Source organism: Vidua macroura, chromosome 2 (genome assembly GCF_024509145.1).
Source record: "Vidua macroura isolate BioBank_ID:100142 chromosome 2, ASM2450914v1, whole genome shotgun sequence".
Classification (NCBI taxonomy): Eukaryota; Metazoa; Chordata; class Aves; order Passeriformes; family Viduidae; genus Vidua; species Vidua macroura.
This window is the reverse complement of record NC_071572.1, coordinates 73,056,436-73,083,550: the sequence shown is the minus strand read 5'-3', so window position 1 is coordinate 73,083,550 and position 27,115 is coordinate 73,056,436. Positions and strand designations below refer to the sequence as shown.

At 41.6% G+C, this 27,115-nt stretch overlaps 1 protein-coding gene across 1 annotated transcript in view; it reads right to left on the bottom strand.

Moving 5' to 3' along the window:
* CASR (calcium sensing receptor) overlaps positions 1–26,690 on the bottom strand; it is a 42,186-nt gene extending 15,496 nt beyond the window's left edge. The window contains exons 1-3 of the mRNA XM_053971944.1: positions 26,270–26,690; positions 17,770–18,076; positions 14,440–15,321 (exon numbers count right to left, since the gene is read on the bottom strand). Of these exons, the coding sequence (XP_053827919.1) occupies positions 14,440–15,321; positions 17,770–18,076; positions 26,270–26,454 (1,374 nt within the window). The 5' untranslated portion in view covers positions 26,455–26,690. The remainder of the gene's footprint in view (positions 1–14,439; positions 15,322–17,769; positions 18,077–26,269) is intronic.
* Between the last annotated feature and the right edge of the window lie 425 nt (positions 26,691–27,115).

Genomic DNA, 27,115 nt, shown 5'->3' with positions numbered 1-27,115 from the left:
AGGTGAGACCTGTTATGTAACACTGTGGGGAAAGCAAGAGTGTGTGAGATACCAAGCAGTTAAAAGTTGTAGTCTTGTTAATTCCTAAATAAACATAAATAAACGTCAGTATCTAGGTGTGCTATGAGCTGTCCTTTACTTTGTCTCAACTCTGACAGGTCCTTAACTAGTCTCCATATACTGTCAAAGGTTTCATATCCTTGGCTTCTTTCTGCAGTTTCTTTCTGATGTTTTTCCTCCCTAGGTCAAATGATCCTGCAATGGAAGGGAACCCGGGCACATTATAGGTGTATGTCACCATATAAAAGACAGACAATTACCCCTCCTAACACAGAGTTGCAAGCAATCCTGTCTTGACAATTAACATACATTTTCCCATGCTTAAGTTTTAATTTCTGTCTACCTATCTCTCTTTAGGCCTGTAAAACAGCTCTGGACTGATAGGTACCACATGTTTTTCTCTTTGGTTTGGTAGAGTGCCCATGCTAAGAGCATCCCCATCATGGCTCAGTGTGAATGAAAATGAAAAGCTGGCAACTGTCCTCAAGATGGCAAGTCCTGACTTTCACTTTCAATTGCAGAGGGCCCAATCTTCTCTCTTGTTTTGGATCTCTCATCAAGCACATTGAGAAGATGCCTTCATAATGCTGTAACAGGCATAAGGACTTGAGAGATCATCTATTGCATTAGGCCATGGGTTATGGTGCACAGGACCAGGGTTTTATCAGTGCTCAAGTATCACAAGGAAATATGCCCAGGCCAGTTCTGAAAGAGCCACTCGTAAAATAAGAGAAATGTTGTTTGAAGCAACAGTTTTTTGGGTTTTTTTTCTTTCTTCCTTTCACTTTCAACTACCTATGTGTCAATCTTCGTTTACAGGCTAGCAAAACTCAAGTTTTTACTTTCTGTATCAAATCCTTGATTCCTGCTGCATGCTCTAATTTAGAATATCTTGTTCTGCCCTTTTTTTTATGTAGGGACAACTCTTGGGGTCTCTGAAAGGCAGTGCTGTCATCACAACATCAACAAGTTCTGACACACAGGAACAGAGCAGGCAGGAAGGTGCTGGACCTGGCCCCCTGTGTCAGTAATACCTGTTTCCAGAAGCCTGAGGCAGGGCAAGATGAATTTCACCCTTCTGTCCAAAGTATTCTTCTTGCCAGCAGGAGTTGAACTTTCCTTCCCCTCTATAATCTCTCCCCCTTCCCTGCTGCCCTTTGTACACCAAGAGGTGTACAAACATCAGCATGTAGTGCTGAAGTTGTTTTTAAAACCAAGATGCCAGAATATGGCAACACCATTAATCTCACCTTTTCCAAAAGCCGTTCAGAAGATAATGGAATTTTTCAGCCAGTGAAGGGTGTGATTCATTGCCTCACACCACTTGATACATTCACAGAATCATAGAATATTCTGAATTGGAAGGGACCCACAAGGATCATCAAGTCCAATTCCTGACCCTGCACAGGACACCCCAAGGATCACACCATGTGCCTGAGAGCATTGTCCAAATAGTTCTTGAACTCTGTCAGGCTTGGTGCTATGACCACTGCCCTGGGGAACCTGTTCCAGTGCTCAGCAACCCTCTGGGTGAAGAACCTTATCTTAATATCTAATCTAAACCTCCCCTGACACAGCTTCAGGCCATTCCCTTAGGTCCTATCTCTGGTGACCAGATTCTACCTAAGCTGCCTGGTGTCTACTGGTTTACTGCTCTGAAGAAGTGACTGTTAATACTTCTTATCACTATAAGGGTATCTTAGGTGGAGAAGCTGAAAGGTACCAAGGAACAGAGCTGTGATTCTCACTGTAAATACCTCACAAAAAATTTGGATGTCTGCCTGTTACACACGTCAGGCTTCATGCACAAGTAGTGCCTGGTGTGTAGTTTGGATGCTGAGCACTTCATGCCAAAATAATGAAAACCAGTCAGCACCTACTGTGCAAGGCCTGGGCTGTACTCCAGGATTAAACTGTCAGGTTGGTAAGAGGGCAGATGAACAAAAGGAGATAGACTCTGGAAGAAGGGCTGGTGTTGAAGAGAGAGGAATTGATGGTCAGCCAGAGATACACAGACAATACTCCAAGGGAAATATGGCAAGACAGGATGGACATCCCAGCTCTGGTGAAATGCTAGATCTGCACTGAATTGAAAAACAGAATGAAAGCAAGAGCTCATTCAATTCTCAAGAATAGCTGTGTGAAGCCTGAGAATAACTCAAGAACATTCAATGTTGTTACGTTTTGATAGGAACCAAATTATTTCCGTGTAAAGCTGGGAAGGTCATTGGGTAACACAATTAAATGTCTATGACAAAAACAATGTTCCATATGTTAGAAGTAATAATTTAAGCTATTCATAATCTTTATTGAAGAATATTAACTAACCTCTCAAGACAAAGACCTGTTCATTATTGTAGGCAGCTCAGTAAAAACACTCTGTGCCTTTTGCAGTGGGAAGAGCAAACTAAATATTAGGATATGAAAGTAAGAAAAAAATACACTGAAAATATAGCACCAATAGTACAAGTCTGCTCTGGAAAAAGCTGTTATTTCAAGTCATTTGATCAGAAAAAAAAGAATAAATTAAATTAAGAGAGGTCCGTCCATAGGTTGTGATGATAGCTCTTGGACAGTTAGTCCTCTATTTCAAGAGAAATGAAAACATGGAATTATTTAATTGTTTATGACACACACACAGTGATTTGTGGGAAAGAGGTAGTATGTTCTCACAGAAGAAGAGACCCCTGTCCCTGAAAAGGCAACTGACCTTATTCAGGTCTCCAGAGAAATACGGGACATCCAGTTGACACGACAAGATGTGCTGATTGTCATATTGTAACTGATAATTGGTTCTGTTCTGCTTCTGTCAAGGATATGATCCCTAGGCAGATGGGGGCTGGATCTTTCTGCCTCTTCCATTGACCAGTGCCCTGTCCTCGAGGAGGGGCAGCACTGGTGCTACATGGGGACCCATGCATACATTATGTCCTTTCTCTGTGAGAGAGGAGCAGGATCTCCAGCAGAAACTTGCAGAAATTGGGAGAGCAAGGAACTCATGTGGACTGTGTTGGAAATACCCTCACTTGCTGCTCAGAGGAAGGTGCAAGGTGCTTCCCTTGTCTCATTCTATTCTGTGAGTGCTTAGTCTGTTTGGAAACTGGTGAAGCCTAGAGTTTCCTAAGACAAGGACCAGTTTTAGTGCCTGTAACTGGGCTTGATGGGTCAGCTTATGTGGTGTTCTCACCAGCAACCAAGTGACTCTGCTCTGCTGCTTAAAAACTGCAGCAGCTTTGATGCTTTCTTGACAATGAAAGGTGACAAAACTAACAAATTAATAGCTACTACTACAGCACTAGAAGCAAGTAACTTAAACCAAAAATGTCAAAGGCAAGCATTTCTAAATGGGACTTGATATAAAATGGGACTAATCTGATTTAGGATCAGATTTACTACAGTACCATATTTACAAGGATGTCCAGAGAGAAATCAAAAGCCCAAGCCTAGTGGATTTCATAACAGAGGCTGCACAAGTCAGGTCCAACTGTGATACTTCAGAAAAACCCACGTGGTATTTACAGGTGGTTGCAGATGCCTCAATTCCATTGCAAACCTGAGTCTGAAATGCTTCCAAAAGACTTGTCTGATGAATCACAGAGGTTCCCAAAGGAAATGATCTTGCAACATTTTGGCATTGCATGGCTGCTTTTCCAGACTGATTTAATCATCAGTTAGGAGGTTGTAGGACACAGTAGGGATGGGACCAGTATATTTTGTTTCCCCAAGGTCCTCCACAACTCCTGCTGGCCCTTTGCACACTTACAGTTCTAAATGCAATTGTCCATAGAACACCAGTCCTGAGCCTGTACTGTGCAATGCTTAGCTGCTAGTAAACAGCACCTCAGATAGGTGTGCTATGGTAAAGAATAATGATTTCACCCAGTGTGACCAAAGATTTACATAGGGAAACGTGAAATCCTGTCAAATGAAATTCAGTACAAACATATTTTTTAAAGTCAAACTCAAAAGTGTGACCTTCAAGTGACAGTTCTTTTTTTTTAACTGTAATTACTTATTTTTAGAGGGGAAAAAGGGGAAACAATTAATTTTGAGTCTGTCAAAATGCTGGTTTGGACAGTGATGTTTCCATTAACTGCAATTAGTGAATTTGACTAGCTTGAGAGTAGAAATGAGATGACAAAATACTTTTTTACCTCTAACGTTTTCCCTTTTTCTGTTTTAAATTAAGATCCAGCTGTATGATAGTACTCCAACATATTTGTATGGCCCAAAGCATTATAGTGTAGTATTAGTGCCCTAGAGTCCAAAAAAATCCTTCCTACAAGCAAATTCAGGAGTTAGGGCATCTGGACTAGCTTCAATCCCAATTCAGTGCCATCGCAAACAGACTTAAACTGATCTACTGACTGCAGTAGGTTTATTCTGGGGAGAAATGGCTGAAGTGACTGCACCTCTCCCCTCAAGTTCTGTGACCATTAATTCTTTTCATAGGAATCAGGACAAAAATTATGGCAGCAAAATCAAAAATTATGTCTGTGGAAACCCCCCAGATGCAGGATATAATGCTATATAAAATCAAGGAGACTTCTGACTAGTCTCTGCTCCGATGTTGTACAAGCATAGGACAGCAGTGATGGAATTCCACAGAATGGAAAAAAAACATGGACAAGCTAGAGAAAAGGACTGACTGAACTCTATGCATGATAAAGCCATTTTCAGTTCAAAAGTTTGCCTATGCTCATTAAAAGCATAGGCAAACTTTGCTCATTAATAAGAGAGTGATGATATGTTACCATCCTCATAATACAAACGAAGCTCAAATAGCAGTATTTATTATGGTGGGCTCTAAAAGCACTAATCCAACATGGAACATCCAAATAAGACTGAAAAACACAGGTGTTGTATTGTCAGAAAGCAGAACATAAAAATTCCTGGAGAACAAAGAAGAAAAAAATGACCAGGCAATGTATAAGAAGTCCCTTGAACATATTAAAATTGAAAGGTGCCATGTATGCCAGATTCCCACGACATGAAGTAAGCTGTAAGAGACAACTAAAGAGGATGGAATGCTAAAGAGAGAGCTGAGGAGGAGCAGGAAAGCTAAATGAACAATGTGTTAGTACCCTTGCTATCACAAAAAAATCATAGACATTCTTATCTCAAGGGCACTTGTTTTGGAACCATAATGTGACATTAACTGAGGTAGAAAGTCCTTAAAGAGAGATTAGAGGGCAGCCTGAGCAATTTAAATTGGATTTAAAAGGCTGACAGAACCAGACAGTTCATCACAGCAATCCATGAGCAATAAAGAGAGCCCTACTACAGTAGGTTTATGATATACACATAAAAATGCCACTGGCTTTGAATGACAAAGTCAATGTGCTATCTAATCTTATTCCACAGCAACCCCAATCCACCTTTCTGCTACACCTGCAAGTGTAATGCATTCCCAACACTGTATCCAAAGTTCTGTTCAGTGTCAGCCTCTGGTGGGCTGCAACAGCTGCCAAGAAAAGACAATACTGTAGAAGGCAGAGGGAGGTCCTCTGAAGACAAAGGCTGGTTAGCCTGACATGAATCACAGGAAAAACAATGGAAAATGAGAGTTTAGGGCTGAGGAGCAATTAATACAAAACTGTAGGATGGAAACATAATTGCTACCACCTAATAACATTTGGGAAATACAGATCTTCTTAAATTCAAGTTGGATTGACAGAAATAACCCTTCAGAAGTGAAATAACTGAGCTTTATACTTCATGTAACATGGATCAGGAATTGCCCAACAGATATCAACAGAGGCAGATCATCAGTTCGTGGGGAACTCCTCCAGCCTCAGTAAACAACTCACTGCTTCCCAATATGTTCATCAGTACCCTGGCAGCAGCTACACAAGCACTGCTGGCAAAATTTGCTGAAAATTCATGGATTAAGGTAATTGTAAATAAGATTAAAGAAAAAGCATTTTCCCTCAGATTGCTTTGAAATATTTGTGTTTAATAGAGTGAAATTCAGGCTTGTGCATCAAGGTATAAGGAATTCACACCTGGCACGGAAAGGGTACCACCACCTGCTGCAAAGGATTACTGGCGATTTAATGTGACTTTTCCATTGCACATGGTGGCACGGAAGGCTCAGGTACCTTGTGCTCCTACAAATGAAGAAGTAATAGGAGTATGCAAATGTGGGATTTTTTCCACTGTCTGGCTGTGCTGAGTCTGTTGAAGGAATACTGAATACATGCCAAAAAGAGGGATGAGTGAATGGACAAGGTATAGAACTAAAGCGGAAAACATACCTTATGACTAAAAGACTACTCTGTTTAAATTATCAAGGTAAGACCAAGGAATAATTTGATCAATGTGCATAAATATTACATGGAGAAAAATGATGCATACTTCATCTGGACTTTTAAATCTAATAGAGCAAGCTCAAGTAAGGACCAATGAAACGAAAGGTCAGTAAATCCCAACAGGAAATCAGACATGATCTGTAACAAGAGACGTGGCCTGCCATGGATCATACTAATTAAAAAAAAGGCCTACCAGTCAGCATGTCTTTGGGGAAAATAAATCTTGCTAAACACAAGTTTGGCTGTCAAACATAGCCTTTCAGAAATGAAATACCTAGGTTTTATATTCAATGTGAAGCAGCCTTTAGCTGGATCAAGATTAGTTACTTTCCTAAATGTGGCATAAATTTACATAATTAATTATAGAAAGGATTTCAAGCTGCATGATCATTTAGAAAGTGACACTGTTTAAACAAGTTTTAGGTTTTTGCTGAGGTTTTGTGGAGAGAGATGGTCTCCAGACAGAAAAAGGCAATCGTACAGGTACAATGAAACTTAATTGTCAGTGCTGCTAGATGGTATTTTGTGTTGTGTGCTCCTGTCTTTACCTACAGCCATGGTATGAAAAAAAATCAGAGCCACTTAGTCTAGACTTGATGCCATTATTGCTTTGGTTTTCACTTGCAGCAAATATAATATGGAGAAATCCATTGGGTATAATAGCCCAGGCTGCTGTGTACTAAAGGTGAAGGATCTATTGGCAGGAGTCCTAACTTTAATGTTCTTGAGACATCATGATACTGCACAATAACTGTTACAGAGAAGTACCTAACAGCTTAAGATAGGGCTCTTTTATTAATTTAAGTTTAATATTAAATAATATGTTAAAAAATTCCTATTATTAAAGCTACTAGTAGACCCTAAGGTTCAAGTGCTCCATGTTTTCAAGTAGTATAATTCATGTATGTTGTCTTGTGTAAAGAAAGTCTGATTGAAATGTTTATTTTCTGGGAGACTTTAATGCCATCCCTGCCCAACTGTGCATTTACAGTCCTTTGCTGTCACTTTCTTCAAACAACCCTTTATGGATCAGTCTCTTCAAAGTCCCAGTGAGGTCTGAAGCTGCATCCTGCACAGAGCATTGCTGATACTGCTTTGAAGAGCTGTGCTGCTCTCTAGGCCAGGAGAAAGTCATAGCTTTCGAATGTAAATTCGTTCCTATTTGGAGCTATAGGATTAATTCCTTCAACACTTGGGTAAGCTCTTTGTTGGAATGAGAACCAACAGATTCTGCACTCTAGGTGTCATTTCTTTTAACAGAACCATGGTAATTCATGAAACCTGAGTTCAATGCTTATTTATAATTGATTCAAGAAGTACTATCCATGGGGAAAAAAAAAAAGAGTCCCAAAGTTTCCTATAGTCACAGTGAGTTAACTGCACTCATGCAAGTGTTTCAGACATTCAGAGTGTGCAAGCACAGTCATAGGTCCAGGAATGGTCAACTAATGTTCCAGGGGATTCAGTTACTGTGTCTGGGCACATGTTCCACTTGCCTACTAGCTTAAATCTGGTTTTTCCATTTCCTCTATCAATGTAAGTCTTGGCCAACAAAGAAATCTCATGTCAAGACTTTGATTTCTTCGGTCTTTTATGTCTTTCTTCCTACAGACACTGGTAAAGGTCCTTTCAGGGCAAAGTGTTGCTTCTAGTCCAGTTGGAAGATCACTCTTATAATTCTACAAGGCAAAAGGGTTACCCTAAAAAGTAATTTGTTCTCATTCCTCCTAACTTCTGTGTGGAGCAACATGAGTCCTTCATAGTGCATAAAAGTTCACTTTGGGGATAACTAACTGTGACTGGTTAGTAAAGCATTTGTGAAGATAGCTGACTACCCAGAAAGAAATTAAATAATAACCTATGCTATGAATATAATGACTTTGAAGTTAGCTTCAACTCCATCTTGGGATAAATGGGAATTTTTTATATATCCACTTATTTCCTCATCCCACTTTGCGAGTGCCTTTAGGAAGCTCTCAAGGTGCCCTTTGTCACCAGCTCCATTTGTGAGTAGTATCAGGAAAGGTCAGTCCTGGAAGAAATTTTACGTCCTTTTGTGCAACAAAGGCATGCTGTGTCTTTGTAACAGATACTGGTGTCTGAGGTCTTGGTAATTCAAGGGATAATTGTTATCTGAAGTTGTTACAGAGAGACATTGTATGAGCATTTCATGGAGCCTTCCCTAAAATTCCCAGTATAAGCTGAAAAACTGACTTTTCCCTAACTGACAGAAGTACTTCATAAATGAGCTTCATAAATATAAAAAAGTTCTATTAAAATACAGCTTTTGTTGTAGAGCAGCGCATAAATGACTATATCAAAAGCAACTTTTGTGAAAAATTCAATGTGTTTAGGGGCAGACAAGAATACTGTGGGTTTGGTTATCAGGCAGTGTGTACTACCCCAGTTCAGAAGAATCTCAGCCATTCTTTACTTAGTAATTAATAACCATAACTCCTTTGTTGTATTTGCTGCATGCAGTTCATTCACCCTTCTTCTAGCAGCCTTGTCAGGGCAATCGTTTCCCAGCACATTTTCTGCTGGTGAGTCCTGTTAAGTCTTTATCCTTTTAGCTGTAGAGACTTCTAAATATTACTCCATCTATTGTCTGCTTAGTTGATGTTCTCAGCTGATGGCAAGTTCTTATCTTCAAACTGATGAATAAGCAATTGTCTGTTATTGGCCTGGTGGGGAAACAGTTGTGTTTGCTCTATTGACCTCTATATTTCTGTGTGTGGCTCAAGTAGTGTCCCTCTCAATTCTGTCTCCCACAACAAAGGCACACCTCTTGCCTTCTGTTCACAACAAATACATCTCCAGTGCATTTGTAATGCAGAGTAGGCAAGGTTTTGCAGTTGTCTGACATTCAACAGCTTCCTCTGTTTTCTTTGTGATTCTCCCCAAATTACGAATTTTCCCACCAGCCATAGCTAATAGCTGTTCTGATACTGTTTAATTCTATACCACAAAGCAGCTGGTTTTGAATTGTTCGACAGGCCTCTAGTTTAATAGACACAAAAATTGATTAGATAACCCATTAGGCTCAAAGGTCTATGTCATCTAAGGCATTATTTACTTCTTTAAAGCCTTGCACAATCAATTTCCAGCCAGGCAGACACACCTAAATGTAAAGCTGGAGAAGGCACCAGTCCATTTTTACCTCTTCACAAAGCGCATCACCAGCTCTGAGGAAGGAGCTGTTGGCTGGGAGGTGCACAAGAGTAATAAAAAAATTCAGGTGTTGCTAGGTGAAGCGATTTTGTATTTTTTTTTTTTTTTATTTTGTGGAGCAGCATATGGCAACTTTTCACTGAGTCTGAGGTCAGTCAGATAGAGTAATACACACAAGCATGTCTCTAACCTGAGAATCATTAGCACAACACATTTTTCAGCCCTTGCAGAGTGCTTTGCCTTGGTGCCTAGAAGAGCTCTTGTTTTTCACTCATGCCAAAGTTCAAAGCCTCCAGTGCAACAGCAACCTGCAAACTGTCTGGGAGTCAGCCCAAAGATGCTCTGCTAAATGACCCTGTGGCTGCACACCCTTGCCTTCTCAGATCATTGGGAGCCTGTCTTCCCAATCACATTTAATCACAATGCTTTTACTGCAAGAAACAAAGAGAGGTCCAGCACCTGCTCATCAAGAATCCAAATGAATGGGCAGAAACTGAGTGACCTCAGTCTGAAGAAAAGACAGGTCTTTCAACTTCTCACACAGAAATAATATGAAGCAGGAAATATTTGCTCTGAAGGACAGATTCTCTGTTAGTTTTCTTCCTATTTTTTTTTTGCAGGATCACAGAGTGTTTGTAGTGAGAGAGAGACACCAGAGAGGCTCCTGTAAATGCTCAGAGGGGAACTGAAAAAAGAACAGATGGACTTATGGACTTTTTCCTAGAACTGACTGCAGAAATAGCCTCATGAGATATTTGACTAAGAAAATGAAGGAACACGAGGGACCTGAGAAATCTTATCAGGGAAGATATTAAGAAAAAAGGGCTTCAAAATCAGACTGTTAAAGCAGTTATGGAGAAACAGGCCAAAAATACAGGGAATTTTGACAGAGAGGCAGCATCAGTACAGCAGTTCTCAGCCTGTATCCCACCCCTTGCCATAACTTCCCGCTTCCATTCTGTAGCTTATGGGAGAGCCTGTGTTTGGGGTAGGCAAGTCCACAAACCAGAGCAACACACAGAATTAGCTGTACTTGATATGGTCTCCTAAAAAGTCACAACTCCCCAGCAGAACAGAGTGGTCTTTTGACAGCCAGAGGTATTGGAAACCTTTATGAGGATTTTTTCCTGTTCTACTATTTGCACCCATGCACTTTAATTCTTAGTGCTTTTTATAAAATTTTGCCTTGCCCCAAAGTGACAGCATTTATCCATTTTGTTTTGGGGGATTTATCCATTTTGTTTTGCAGGGATTGCCCTGCACCTTTTTGTTACCTGAACAAAACAGTGTGAAAAGAAGTAATTAATCTGATCTTGTTCAATATTGTGCAGGACACAACAATGGCACATGCAGACAATACTGTCTGCCCTTTGCAGGCATCTTGCAAAGGTGTGCACTGTGGGAGGGGTCCCCGCCCTCCCTTGGGAGGCAACTTCAATATAGCCAGAAGTTGTCAATCACATGCTGTTTCCCTCCCCAGTTGAGGCTGTCTGTCAAAGCTTAACACACTCCCCGGTTCTAGAAAGTTCTTCTGTTCTGTTAATCCCATTGGACCCTGTTAGAATGCCACTCCTCTCCTGTATCCCGATTGGTTCATTACATGTCACCCCATCCCGTCTCCTCCCCTCTACCCGTTACCCATTGGTTGGTTTGTGCCCTAGCCACTCCTATCCCTCTGCCCTTATATTCTCAGTCCCGCCCTTGTACTAGGCTCCCTGAGTCAGTTTTCCCTTCGAGAGGTTGCTGTTCCTCTCCTACAATAAACCTCTCGGATCCTGCTGCTCGGGAGACGTCTCGTCTTTATTTGGTGGAGCTTTCTGGGTTTCATCTACCCCTCCCTGCGGACCGGCCAGCCGAGGATCACTCTCCGGACTGGCTGGGAACCCAGGGAACCCCCGGAGGACCTAAAATTTATACAGTGCACCTCGATTATCTTCTGCCTTGCAGCAGTGTAAATTCTTAAGACAGCTCAGATTGCTCTGAATAAGGGCAGCACAGGCATCCTAATAAAACCTGCAATTTTCTGCAGAGTTCTGAAGTGCCAGCTGCCCCATTTTCAGATACAGGATTCTGAATTCCCTGGCCAGCTCTGCATATGGAATGAGTGGCACAGGTTCCTCTGGGCACAGCCTGGAAGCTGTCCTGCCTGCTCGCCAGCTCTGCCTGTGCCTGCATCTCTGCACATGCTGGGCAGCCAGACAGCTTAGGCTGGCCAGTCCCATCTCCACTGGGAATGCCCCTAGCCAGCTTCAGAGGCACTGGTAAAACAAAAGGAAGCAAGACTGGGTTTATGGACAGGATCTGTCACAGATCACTGACCCAGGTGGAGAAAATGAGCCAACGGTTTCTTAAACAAGTAGCTATAAATTTTGAAAGTTGGTAGTATTTGATATTTCACCTTAGGAGACAAAAATCCTGTGCTCCTCATGCTGAAACACACCTAGAGCCTTCTTAAACTATAGATGGTAAATGCTTTATAGGAGAACTTCACTCACAGTGATTTGTGCTAGGCTGTCCATTTCAAATGAACTGATCACTGAGGTAAAAATCCTGGGTTTATATATGGACCCACACAAGCACCCTCCACAAATGATACAGAACACAACCCCCAGAAGATTTGTGTTATAAACACGTAAAATTAGCAATTACCAAACAACAATAAAAACTCATATGTGTTAATAGGATAACACAATTGAAAGGCAACAAAATTAAATAGTACATAATTAAATTGTGGAATGTATAATTTTTTGCTCCTCAGCCACTGACCCTGCTGGCAAAGGCTGCTCCGGACAGGAGCTCAGGTTAATGGAGTCACAAGTTCAGCAGGTTCACCTTATCTGTACCAAACAGCACCTGGCCAGTAATTGCACACATCGTGAGCAGCTGCCCTCCAGTCACAGGTGTGGGGGCCTCCTAGCACTGTCCTTGCTCTCTCGGGTCACTTCCCATCAAGAAAAGCCTGACCTGACTGTGAGAAAGGGAGCAGGCAGTGAACACTGGCAGAAGTACCACTGCAAATGAGATTGACTTTACTAGAAAGACTTTCTTTCTGTGTGGTTCTCAGAAAATCACTCTGGAAATGCTGGAGGCTGCGTGTTTGTGAGGTAAACTCATTACTCCCAGGGCTGAGGAAAGCTTCCTGAAGGTAATGAGCTGCAATGCCTGGTATGAAGTAGGTGTGTACACAAATTTGGCATTTACCTGCTATTCATGTGTTTGATTTTGAAACAAAGTGAAAAAAATGCACAAGTAGGCTTGAAAGCCATCATATGATGGTGGTCATTATAAGTATAGCCTGTTCCTTTGTTGCACTCCCTGCTCCTGCCCATTGGGGTTATTCTCTACATACTCCTTGCTCATTCCCTTCTCTCAGGCAGGTATGTATATCCAAATGCCTAGATCAGCAGGATGCTTTACATTTTGATGTGTATATCCTTCAGCACTCAACAAGCAACACAGAAATGAGAGGTCATGCTTCTCAACCATGTAGTCTTCAACAAACACCTTCTTTTACTTAGCAATGGCATGAATATCCAGCTTTACTTTCCAAGCTGACAAGGCATAAAGGAATGAATTAAACTACATTTATTCTGGATAATTTTTACTGACAACAGTGAAAGCTGAATCTGTCTGTGACTTGCCCATTTCTGCCAGTATTTTCCTGAAAAGTGGAATAGCTTTGAAAGACAGAAACTTTACAGCCAGCCAGCAATTACAGGATTCCTCTAAATCAGGAACTCGAGTTCACTTGGAGTTGCACTCATCAACTCTGAGTAAAGTGGTTTTGATAAACCTATACAGACACCTAGAGCAGTGCAAGTTTCCCATAAATGCCAAGACAAAGCTTTTACTTTGATCTGACTGATGTTTTTCAGTTAACGGAAACTAGACAGGAACCAAACTGCAGTTCCCATATGTGAATGCGACCTGACATCTGTAGTTTGTGGCAAGGGCAGCCTTTATTTTGATTAGACTATCCCAAAGAGAGGAAAACACCAATGCAAATGGGGAGGTGATTCTCCATTTATTCACCTGTGTTGTTCTGATTTCAGGCATGTTTGGGCGCAAGTGTTTTGTGACAACCAGAATGAGGCAGACAGAATTTGCTACATAATTGACATATCATCATCAGTCCATGCTAATTTTGTTAAGAATGCAGTAGATATTAACACCACAAAGTGAATACCACATTGGATAGCATGATCAAACACATTGTAAGGTAGAGAGTATTCATAAAGGATCAGAAGACAAAATGTGATCCATGTGCCAGTGGGCAGAATGCATTGAATGAATGAGTAAATGGGACTAAGTCATTAATATAATTTCATCAGTTCACAATTACCACTGCCAAATCAAAGCAGCTATCTATTTTCTACCCAAGAGCCACACATTATTTTCCTTCATTACTCAATCTTCTTTAGTTTGATGCTATATAAGCTTAAAACTGTGAGGAAAAAAACACAGCCTGTATGGAAAATTGCTGTGGGATTGCAAAAGATATAAAGCTTGCCAAGGAAAATGAACCCTGAAAACTGTTTTCCTTGTTTATGTGTTCTCCCCAGGCCCTCTTGTTTATGTAAAGCTCAATATATGATCAAGTTACCTTGCGTCAGGCAGGCTGTGGTAATTGTCTGTGTGTGCACTTTTGGCCCGCAGCAATTGCAAGAAAATTTAACCTGGTTTAAGCCCCTTTCACTGCAGGCCTAGCCCAACTTACCTTACATTCCCTGTGGGGTGGGAGCATGCACCTACCTCAGACACAGTCACACACTGAATCCGAGGAGCCTTATGCTGTGTCTGAGACCCAGGATTAGGAAAGGCACCCTAAAGGGCATTTGGGAGAGCTTAACTTTCCTTCTGCAGGTATATTCAACAGGCACACGAATGAAGAGCTTACCTGCCATGCCTCCACTTTCTTTATGTCTGCACAGGACCCATTGGTGAAGAGTCCCTTCCCAGGGGTACAGGTATAAATATCCTGCAAGGCATGGGCGATGGAATACACTGCCAAGTACACATTATAGGATATCCGCAAGTGTGTGTAGTCCATGTATGGTGTCTCCACGCTGGTGATGTTCTCATCCCCTGTGCATGGAGGTCGGAAGGCAGATGTTCCATTTCCAGCTCCCAGCCCCTCTTCATGGCCCTTGTGGAAGGAAGTTGAAGCAGGAGAACTTTTGGATCCATCAGGGAGATAGCAGTTAAATGTCTCCTCCCAAAACTCCTTGGCAAAGCCATTGTTGGTGGACTTCTTGGGATGCACCTTCTGCAGGAACTCACGAAAGCCTGGGATCTGTCCTGCTTTCAGTGCAAACCCGATGGTGCTGCCAATGACACGGAAAAACTCTGGCATGGCTATTAGGGAAGAGCTGGCCCAGGCCTCGCTTGCCAGCCAGATCTTGCCAGTGATGTTTCTCCTGACAATCTCTTTGATGAGAGGCTCCAGATCTGGGCCACTGGAAAAAACAACAATCACTCTTGCTGTGGAGTTCTGGATGACCTCTACCACCTGCTGGATCTCCTCTTCGTCTGAGTACTGGGAGATGAGCTCGCTAAAATCAATGCAGATATCTCTCTCCTCTGCCTCTTCCCGAAATTTTTCAATCCCTGGCCGGCCATAGTCATCATCAGCTGCGATTGTTCCCACCCAGTTCCAGCGAAAGTACTCGATGATGTCTGCCATGGCTGTGGCCTGATGCTCATCATTGGGGATTGTGCGCAGGAAGGACTTGAACTGGTTCTTATTGCTCAGGAGACGACTGGATGAGGCATAGCTGACCTGTCAGAGCACAGCAAACAAGCAAAACACATCATGAAGTGAAATGCCTGAAATAAATTGCCTCCATTTACCTAGCATCACTGTCAGCCTGGGAACCACATTTTCTTAGCCTGTGTTTGCAGGTGATCCACTCCGAGGGCCTGTACATTCTTCTAGCTGTACCTATCCTACAGAGGCACTCATACAGGAGCAGCTGCTCAGACCTGAGAGGCTGGAGCCAGCTTGTAGCTTGTGCCCACCTGCAAGGTCAAGGATCTGAAGGAGAGAGAAATGGACACTAGATTGGAGAAATAGCAAAGATTTCTGTCAAATTCAGAAATAAAAAGAATGTGCCATCTAGATAAATGAGGGCAATGCACCGAATTAAGACAAAACACAGGCTTTCTCTGTCCTGAACCAGACATGAGACAGCAGGATGGTATTGCCATTCCAAAGCTGCTCTGTCTTCCTCTCCTTGCCTTTGACATCCATCCCCAACCTTAAACAGGCTCCTTTTGCCTTTTTATACAATCCCTGTCAGCTGATATAAGAAGAATGTGATGTATATCAGCTTCCTTGATCCTGCAGAGTGTTATGGTAATGCTACTTGAGCAGTGTTTCCTGATTGCTGGCCAGAATCAGCAAAGAAGCCAGTCCATGCTTCATAAGCCGCCATGTTTTATGGTTAAAACTGGATTTTATTTCATTTTCTAAAACTATCTAGAAATATTTTATTTTCCTAATCACAACAAGTGCCACATGCTCTTAAGATATAATTTGAATTATCTACAAGTAGGAAGAAAACCATAAACCCCAGATAATAACTGTTTAAAGATCTGGAGAACTTCTAAAACACATTTTGAGATTGGTATCTGAATTCTTTAGGACTGACTCTCACTTGAAAAGTCTTCTATAAATAGTTCATTTTGTACAAAGTGGAAATTTACAGAAAACCTTATCTTCTCCTTAAACTCTGTTATTTAATGTTTCTGCAGGAAGAAAGAAAAGGAGGTCTTATAGTGCAGTTTCAAGGGCCCCCGGAGTAAATCCTCCTTTCACAGAACTGTACTCTCCCCTGGACAGGCTCTTGCCCAGTGCTACTCTCACCTCCATCAACCTTTTTCCAGGAGTACAGGCAATGTGTCCCACTGCCACGTGTGCTGTAAGGGGACACAGACCTGAGGTATTGAGAAACAGAACAGAAGTTGTAACATTTTCAGTGTCTACGTCAACAGAATGAGTAATGAGCCATACATAAATTGTAAAATACACCTCCAACTCCTACTGAAATGCAGGGCCTAATAAGCCTAGATTTGCTAATGGCCTTGATATAAATGGCTGTGACAATTCTACCCAACATCTGCCAGTCTAAAAGTCTGCTTTCAGTTGTCATACTTCAACCACCTAGCTGAGACTTCGTTCCAGAACTGAACCTCCTGACATCTACCCTTTTCTGCAGCCTCTAGATAAGGTTACTGCCTCATAGGACAAATGTAATTCTCTGTTTAAAGAGAAAGTCTGAGAACTGCAAACATCTCTTATGTTCAGTTGAACTCACCAACCCTTCTCAGCTGCCCTTGTTCACCTGGTAATGTGATGTGTAAATCAACAATGCCCCATAAGATGTTTATTACATGCCAACTTCAAATGCCACTCTGAGCAATACCCAGATGGCACAGCTTAAACCATTCTTGCCCTGCTCAGAGACCAAATGTCCAGTTTTTCAGGCTCCTGCAAAGGAGTCAGACTGATAAGACTCAACAGACAAGATCTATTACTGTGCACAGGGCAATCAAGAATCCTTCCTTCTTCATTCATGGTGCAGATGAGAATTGGAGCCCTGGCTGAAGCAAAGATACATTTCTCAGCACAGACTGAGAGCACATTCTGACACAATCTTGTTTTAAGGGCTCTTGTGAGCTCTGGCACCTCTATTAATTTTGGAAGAGAGATTGGAAGTGTTCGGCTATACAAGGTAGCACTTAAATGGATAAGGCCAAGCACTTTTTCCAAAGCTGATTTCAGTGTAGAAAAGTAAAATCAAGAGCACCAACATTAAGCCAGCCTTGTACTTTACTTAAGGTCTTGGCAGATCAACAAGCCTCTTAAACCAAAGGATGGGGCCATGGATGCTGGCACTGGCTCCAGCAGAGTCAGAATGCTTACAGTTACTGCTGTATTCACAGACTAAACCACTCTACAGGACTCCAGTCCTCCTAGGCTAGGCTGCTGTTGGCCATCTGTTGTTATGGCTGCTCAGTAACCTTGGCATTTGGGGACTGCAAAGTGCTAGCAAGATATATTTCTATCACAACAATGACACCCACTCCCCCTCCCGCCTGCCATTTTATTGTTTCTCTCCTATAAATGCTACTGGAAATGGCAAAAATTAAGCAATCTCTGCTTAATCTCTGCAGAGTAGAGAAGCAGGCCACTTCTGTAACCTAAATAAGTGAGGTGGAAGCGTACCTGAGGTATGTAAAAGAGTCCCAGCAGATTGGCCACAGCAGTGGAGATGCCAGAGCCAGTTGCTCCCACGACTGCAATGGTGGAAGGGATATGTTCTGAGCAGTTACAGAATTCGTCCAGGTTCAAGGAGTCTATCTTGTTCTGGGCCACAAAACTCAGTGTGGCCTCCAGGGCTTTCGAGACTGTATTGCAAGTGTCAAATATCCTATATCCCAGGGTCATGTTGGGAAGGAGAGTTGGGCTACTGTTTATTTCTTCTATGGCAAAGATCATAGCCTGGAGCCAGCGGAAGCCTCGGAAATTATACCTGGGGGAGCAAAAATAAAGACAAAATAGAATGAGAAGGAGGAAAACGGAGCAGAGGAGACAATGAGCAGCGGAATGAGGCAAAGTCAGAGTGAAAAATTCCAGATACAAAAGGCAAAAGCAGCTTATGCTATTTCTTCACCCTACTAAAAATTTGGAAAATTTTGCTTTTGTCTCTACTACATAAGAGACATGCTTTTGCTACAAGGTTTAATTCTGGCTTTCAACTTTTCAATTTGGGTGCTCACTCCAGAGGTAAACTTTTCTAAGTCCCCTAAAACCTGGGAAAGTTGAAAGACAGCATGTCTGGAATGGTGACTCTGGCCTATCCCTTGTGCTCAGGACCCTAAACCTGATCTCATGATCCCTGAGGAAATGGATGTTGTGATCCTCTGACTGAAAGCTACACCTACCAGGTTTGCTTCCAACCTCCTCTGACATGTTTCTGAATGCAGATGGCAGTGTCTGCTAAGCCTATGCCGATGCTGCCTGGGACTTAGGCTCGAGGATACTCCTGGAGTGTGTCAGCTCCTCCTGGCTTTGGGCAGGCAGAGCAGGCTGAGCCACAGCACTGGCATGCTGCTGGATGCAGAGGTGCCCAGGAGCTCTGCTCAGGGAAATTCGGCCTCACATGACACCATTCAGTTTGTGAGAGAGAGCACAGACTGTTCATACCAGAGATCAGAGACATGCTATAAATATAAGTCCTAGTGCAAACTGATAACTTGTTATTTAGATACTTCAGTGCCTTCACAGAAGGCATAACTTTTCTCATTATTATAGTTCTCTCACACAATTTGCTCTAGACATGAACTCAGAAGATGCCCTTAGAACTGGTCTGTGAAACTGAAACTGTTTTTTGAAGCCTCTGCTTTTCTCAAAGATAGAGAAGCTGAGTTTTCTGATCATCTTGCACCTGTGCATGGAGCTAAGGCAGAGGTGCAGATTGGTGGCCACTGTCCTGTGGGAGCTAGCAGTCACTGCTTATGGCATCAGTAGCCTGGCAGTGGAAGAAGCTGAAGCATGATGATTGCTTATCCACAAAGGAGAGAAACTTCTTCGTAGAAAGCAGCAGCAAGAAAGTATCTTTGATACATATTATTCTAAAGTTTTACTGTGTTTCCCCTATAAAGTTGCCCTGGCAACCAGTTGTGCACCTGTGAGGCTGTCGTGTTTTAGGGCGATGCAGCTGGAATGGCAGAATCTTTCATCAGCTGAAACCTGCCCCTCCTTGGAATGCACTGTGAGTCAGGATACCAGCTAGTTTGCAGCTTTGTGCTGAGTTGCAGATGAAAACAGGAAAGTGTCAATGCTGTTATGCTTTACACTGCTGTTACACTGGGAAAAGTGACGGGCCCCAAAACTGGAAAAGCCTGGGGAAATAGCCTGCCCAAGAACAGATTCTATATGAAATGGTAAATTGTAGGTTTCACATGAGTTACATTTTGAAATGCTTAGAGAAATGTTTTCATTACTAAGGTGAAGATTTCTAAAGATAAGCTTCATGAAATCACCTTTCAATCTCTGAGATATATGACCTAAACTTTTTTAATGGCTAGATTAAATTAATTGCTTCCAAAGTTGACGTTAGCTATGTCTGACTTTTTCAAAGCTGAATGAACAAAGCCATGTTACTTCCATTCCAGGAGTTTTATCTGATTCATCTGGGGTCAGAATTTCTAATGACATTGCATCTAAGGTTTATCTTTAAGTCTTAAAAACTTCATTTATTCAACTTGACTTCACCTCTCCAGACATCTTTGGCCAAATTCCAAATGAGGTTCAGCTCTGAGGTTATACCTCAAAGCCCAGACAGCACAGTACAGATCTCTTCAGGTCAAAAAGTTTGAGTCCTTAGTTATAACTAATCACTAACTTATTATCAAAGGGACAGTTAGCTTTATTAAGATTAGTCTTTAGATGCATGGGAGTGTGGGTTACTGATAGAAGCAATTTGGTCATTTAGAATATTTTTTGCTCTAGTTCCAAACCATTAAGGGATGAGATACAACGAGAGAGCTCTTAAATAAAAGGCCAAGGCTCAGAGGGATTGAGTCAGTGAGTGCTGTGTACAGGAAAAGATGTGTTGGGCACACCATGTTGCTACATGTGGTCAGTAATGCACATTGGGATAAATGGAAACAAGGAAGGGTGCTGTGAATTTTTAAAAAGCAGCACGTGTTTACAGAGATTTTTAATATGAATAGGATTTGAAGCAAGGAGCCATATTCAGGCTCCTCATGTAAAAGATCGCATATTCTGTATTTAAATGGAAGGCTACTGAGAACCTGGGAAGTTCAAAGATACCACTATACTACTGGGAAAAGCTTCACACATTTGAGTATATGTAAAAGCAAATTTAAGCCTGCTTACTTTAAATTATATAGGTGAAGTATGACAGAAAATTATTTTGCCTGCTTGAAAGGAATTTGGCTTTATTTTTTTTAAATGCCACAAGGTGGTATCTTCAGACGGTGTATCTTTGAAAGCAGTGATCTGGATCGTCTTACCCTTCACTTCAAGGAAATATCTGGCATTTAATTCAGTAAATGCAGACTAAGGCCCACGATACATGGTTGCCTTTGTTTTCCTTTCTGACATATGCTCCTGATTAGTGTATATTTACAGTATAAGGCCTCTAGTTCAGGTACTTGCATTTGGAATGGTTTTATTTTGGAGGGAAAGGAGAGTAGGGGCTGTTTCCTGGGAGCTAGAATCCAAAATATCTTTGAAATACTTTCAATAATTTATCTTAAACTAACCTAGGCAAGAGACCTGCGTTTCTCTTCACTTGCATGTCTGCTGACAGCAGCATGAGCAGCTCAGGAGGAGAGGATCAGATGGGATGAAGACAGCACTCCTCACTCTGTCTTCTCTAACACCTGATAGACAAGCTTCTTCAGACAAGCTGTCATTTTGTCATCTGAGACAGTGTTGTATCGGTTCCATAACACAGATATGGTCAAACAAAGGCAGTGCTGCCAAACTCCTCTAAATAAAGCAAGATCCTTCCAATTTCTATGAATGGATATTTTGTGGACAATTTCTCTCCCACTGTACTGTAAGATCCCAGCAGGGGCTGCAGATAGGTTCCTCTTTGCTTGGTGTGTACATGAGGGATTGTTAAGAGCAGCCTTTGAACCTGGCAGTAGGTCCCACTGATGCAGCTGACCCCTGTGCTGTGCTGCTGCTGTGATTAATATGATAAGTCACTAGAATGCTCTGTCAACCATGCAGAAATTTGACTGGTAATTTACATGAAGAAGCTGTACAGTATTTACTATCAGAAGCAAGCTTTCATTAGATTTCCAGAATATTTAAATAGCCACTGGTATTTTCTTGATGGCAAAGAAGCAGCCTCCAAAGCTCATTTTCTGCTGTATTACTTTACAGGTATGTTCACACAGTCTTGCATTTTGTGAGATGTGGTGCTATGAAAAGTGGCCATTAAGCTCTAAATGAGAGTTTAATGTAAATAATTCAGAGCCCACAGGTGTAGAGGGGAATTTTTATTTACACTCCTTCCTTAAAGGTTTCCCTTCTAATACTTGTTCTCCCACCTCTCAGAGTATTCAACCCACTGATCTTTGTATTCCCAAGGAGAAGCACAAACTGGGAGAGAGAAATTGGAAACAACACCTTGCTGTAATTGTCACCTCTGCAGAGGACAGCTGTGCAGCAGACCAGTTTGCTAGAAACTAAACATGTCTGACAAACAGCGCTCAGGATGGCTTAAATGTCCCAGTCAGTGTTTTAAAACAAGCAATTTGCCCCCTATGCAAATTAAGGGGCAAAGCTGTCTGCATGGTTTAAGCTCCCCAGAGCTCCATCCCCAGTTGGTTTGTGTGGTTTGGTTTTAACAGCTCTTACTGCCTGGATCCAGCAGGGAAATTGGTCCTGATCTTTGCTAGTCTCCATAAAGAAATAATTCACAGCCTCATGTGTATTCATGACCTTCATTTATCACACCTGCAAGGTACTAAGCAATGGAATATGAAGAAAAAAAAAAAAAAAAAAAAAAAGGAGAAACTGATGTGAAATAAAGCTCTGAATAAAGCTTTCACTTACCCCCTATATCTGACAGGTACTTATACTCAGAAATGGTGGCAAAGCCTGCATATACCTTTCAATCATGCCAGCACTCCTCTTTCTCTAGTGGTTGCATGCACATACTAATTTCTCTGTCCTCTCTAGATTTCCAGTACATTAATTGCATGTTATCACTGCTACTACCACTGTTACTTCTAAGCTATGCAAGGGGGAGACTTTCAGTCATTTGTTGGATTCCTGCAGTCATAGGTATAATGAGTTGCTTACCACTCTTACAATCAAGGACTATGGGTGAGGGGAATTACGCAGAACAAAGAAAATAAAAAATTAAAAAATTACAATTCAGAAGGTGAATGGAAGAGAGAGAAAATGATATAATTACATCTTAGGCAAGAGAAATTCCAAGTATCTTGTTGTACATTCAGGTCTGCAATGGGATTAGCAAATACATCTGCAAGGGCTCAGATTAAAATTCTGTTCTCTCAGAAGGACAGAAAAGCTCAGTGGGGTAAAGACGCCTGGAGCCATGCGACTATGTAAAGACTATGGAGCCATAGTCTTGCACTATGACGTGGGGACAATGTCTCACCACAGTTTCACAGCTTGAAAGCTTTGTGTCACAGTGTGGGACCTTGGCTAGACTGATGATCAGAATACAAGAAAACTGCTAATCTCCCTGAAATCAAGAAGGGGTAGAGAAATCAGGTTATGAATAGGCCTATGGGGGTGCTGACAGGGAATGGAACGGGGCTCAGGGCTTGCTTGTGCTGTGCTCAGTCTCTGCCTCCCCTGAACACATCAGATATGCATCAGCAAATGTTATAAGGAAAGTTGCTGCAGCAGCACCTGAGGCATACAAAGACAGGAGGTGTATTTATATCAAATGCAGGATCCTTGATTGCTGAAACAACAAACAGGAAACAAAACTGCTCTCACTTTGTGTATTCCTATCTGACATTTAGTGTGGCAAAATCATGGGTACATTTTCACTTCGGGCTCTACAATTCAGTGTTTAGAGCACAAGGATGCATTTTCAGTAGCAGCAGCACAAAAAGAATGGGGAACTGATTGTTACCATTCCCTTTTCCTTTCACCGCTGAGTTATGTATATTGTTTCTAAATAATCATGTGCCAGATATGCACAGTAGGTTCAGGCCAGTAGGTTTGCTGAGCTGAGAGAAAGGTGCTGAGCCACAAGAGCATGAAGAACATAAAAACTGAGAAAGTGGAGAGAAAACAGTCCTATCCTTTTTGAGAAGCCCCAGCTGTCCTATCCATTGGGAAGTCCAGTTAGGGAGCATAGGTATAGCACTGAACACAGCTAAATGTCCAAACAGCACTGATCAGGTTGAACAGTCCTCAAAACAGAGGAAAACCACATTATCTTAAGTTGTTTGATTCTGAACTCTAAAATAGACCACCCACAGGGTTTCAGTGGGACCCTTAGGTCTTGTCATGGAGCTTTTCATGTGGTCTGATGATATACTGCTGCAAGAAAGCACGAGGACAGAGAGAGGATGCTCATTATCCCAGAGTGATCTGGGACTAATTTTCTTATGTGATATGAGACATATTTTTCTACATAATAAAGAGATTAAAAACTGTATGCAGCCTTCTGAAAAGGGGTGGGTATAAAACTTATTAGCCTCAGCTTCGAAAAGATACACAGTGCTGGAGAAGGCTCAGAGAAGGGCAACAAGGGCAGGTAAAGGTATAGGACAGATTTAGCACCTTTGGTTTGACCATGTACAGTCACATTTGTGCTTCCCTATGGATTTCTATCTAATTTGCTAATCTGTAGATTTCCCACCCTACAGAAGTTTTTGACACTACAAGATCGGGGAGACTTACTTTGTGAAGAAACTAGAACCTATATTTTTTTTTCTGCCCCCAAAAATATAAATTTGATAATTCCAGACCAGTCAGTTGCCTGGAACCTAGGAAACTCACATGTGATAATTTAAGATTTTAGAAAAAAACTTGATGAATGTATTGAACTCCTACAGTCAGCATGCAGAACCCTGCCAAAGTCTAACGCCTGATCAAAACAAAAAATGACTTCCATGTTTGTGTTGAGAGATTTCTGTACAACTTGAGCAGAAGGAATTTTCTGACTTCAATACTGCTTAAAATAGAAAATCCTTCCAGAAAAAGATCTGCTCTCAATTTGACGTGTACCAATAACAACGAATACACACAAACATTCCCATGTATTTATTACCTCCATCATTAAAACCTGATGACCAATCTCAAAAAGTCTTCTCAATCCAACCTCTTTTGAATTAAACATTTCCTGCAAATGGACATTTTCTTGTAAAGATGTGTGCAATGAAGCAACTTCCAGTTATTTCTGGTCCAATCATCCCCTTATTCCTTTTGTAGTTTCTACTACCTCTGCAGCTAGATCTCTGACCTTCATTCTTTCTTCAACAGCATTATATTATCAACTCTCAATTTATCCATCTCCCTGAAGGATATGTGCCACAAATGCCTGCCTCTGCAGACATCTTTTTTTCTCTTTTGCACCTATATCTTCTACCTTCATCACCTACTTACAAGGGTAAAAAGAACAGGGATTTTATCCAGGCAAATTTCAGCAGGAGGATACCTTTTAGCAGATTGAATGCCACCCAGAAGGAGCTCCCATTGTGTCCTTAAAACAGCTAGTCTGGCTTTTCAGGATTTGCCTGTTGTTGGCAGTGCTACTTCATTAACATGCCTTTTGGCAACCACACACTTGTAGTACTTGTGGCAGAACATTTTCCAGCCATCTCTTCCAATAATGTGACCATGTCAAGACAGCCACTGAGGCTGACCCAGACTCGATAGAAATGAAAGCTGTTTAGTTTGCAAATATCTGCATTGTCCTGCCTGCCAGCTGGAGCAGGAGAAGAAGAAACTAGAGCTGAAAACATCTATTGCTTTCCAGCATTCCACTTTTAAAATTATGCATTTGGTAGAGGAAAAAACATGCTGAAAAGCTGGCAGAGATTCTTGCTCCATGAAATAGACATTGCACATACTTTTAGTTCATGACTTTCCTGTGCACACACAGAAGAAGCCAAAATAACCCCTGCTTATTGACACTTTTGTGTGCTCCCCATAACAGGTTCTGGGCATGATCTCATAACCTAGATGGTTGTGTCTTGCTCAGTGTCTCAGTGGGAAACCACACCTGAAATCTGTAACAGGAATGCTGTTGGCCATCCCTCATTGCCATCTGCAACAAAACTGTACTAGATCCCCAGCCTAGGATGAGAGGTCCAAATAATTTCAGATAGACAGTTCTTCACACATGGTAACAGAAGTCCCATAACAATGAAGTGTTTTCTCATGCACTGTCATGACAGAAATCCACATTAATTTCTTATATTTTGTTTATATGATGTTCCAGTTGCAATCAGTTTCTGTCACACTTTCCACTTGTTCTGTGTATTATGTGCAGGCTTGTAATGTTAAAAATTCCTCACATTTCATCATAAAAATGCCTACAATTCAATAATATGAAGAACTGTTTTCATGTGCATTTCTCACCCCAAGGTTAACTCCCAAAAACTTAAGACAAAACATAGATGTGTTGTTTACACAAAAGAGAAGAACTCTGGGTGAGGAAAGCCTGGTCTCAAGTTTGGGACTTTTACAAAGTCCTAAAGAGACATTTATGTGTCATTCACTGGGATTTTTCAAAAGCCCTGACCTATCTCACTTTAATCTTTTCACTTGTTTAGGCAACTTAACAGTTTGTAAAGTCTTAGAAGATGACAGGCAAAACTGGACAAAAAATTGATTTCTAAACTATTTGGCCATACATTACTATAATCAAATAAACTAAAGGGCATTTATTGGTAATTTTCAGTCCTGCTAGGGAAGCTAATTTTCAGATACTATTCAAATGTTCCCTGTGAATGGCCAGATGGATCAGTATATGAATGTTTTGGCAGCTTCAGGTAGTACAAAGTTTGCCCTCTTTTAGTGTCCAAATAGTATTTATTTTACTGTTTCACATAAACACTTGTTTTTTCCATTATTTACATCATACCTTCCAATCACAAGCATCAGATTACAGACCATATTTACACAATTTAAAGTCAAGAAATGTGAAGACTTCCCCACCAAAACTTTATTTTCCCTTTTACCAGCTTACCTTATACACTCCACTGATTCTGGCCTTGATTTTAGATCCTGATCTTTAGCAGCCACTCCAAAATGAATAGGGAACAATCCTCCAAGAATAATGTCTCCCTTTTTCTGTGCCCGTTGGTTTGGCCCATAGGCAGCAGTGCTCCAGGTAAACAGCAGAAGAATCAAACAGCAGCTATATGAAGTCATTGTTCCTCTTTTCACCAGGGGGTTATTGGATGCAAAATTGGAAAAGATGACGTAAGAAAGCAGATGTCAAAGCTTTTCCTTTCCTTAATACAGCACAAAGAGGATTTGGGGTACATGTTGGCAGGGAGATAAGCAACAAGGTGGGAGCCACAGTGCTGGTGTTTCTCCCTCTGTCTTCTCCATTGCAAAAAAACAATTCAGCTTCCCTTCTTCCTTCATAACTGAAGTATTATGGAGAGCCCATCTCTGAGAACTGTAAGAGAAAGATTTGAAAAGTGATTCCAGCTATACACCAGGACCCCTCATTGCCATGATGGTTCTGTTTTGTCAAGCCAAGTCCTCAATATGCCCCTGAAGCTGTCCCCACTCAAGAACCCACCTGGGACATATCACAACCTTGGCAAAGTCATCCAGGCACCCTGGTGACACAGCCACACCTCCTCAAACAATGTCAGATGCCTGATTCTCTGCCACATACCTAAGGTGGGTGGCTTAATCTTCCTATGGTTCTGTGTGACTCTGGTCATAGCAGATGCTCTAAAATGTGTGACCTGATCGGTGTCCATGAACAGAGCACACTCTGAGGCCTGGGTGGGCAAGTGGGGAATAAGAAAGCATCACAGTAAGAATCAAGCCTTTCTCTTAAGCAATTAACCATAAT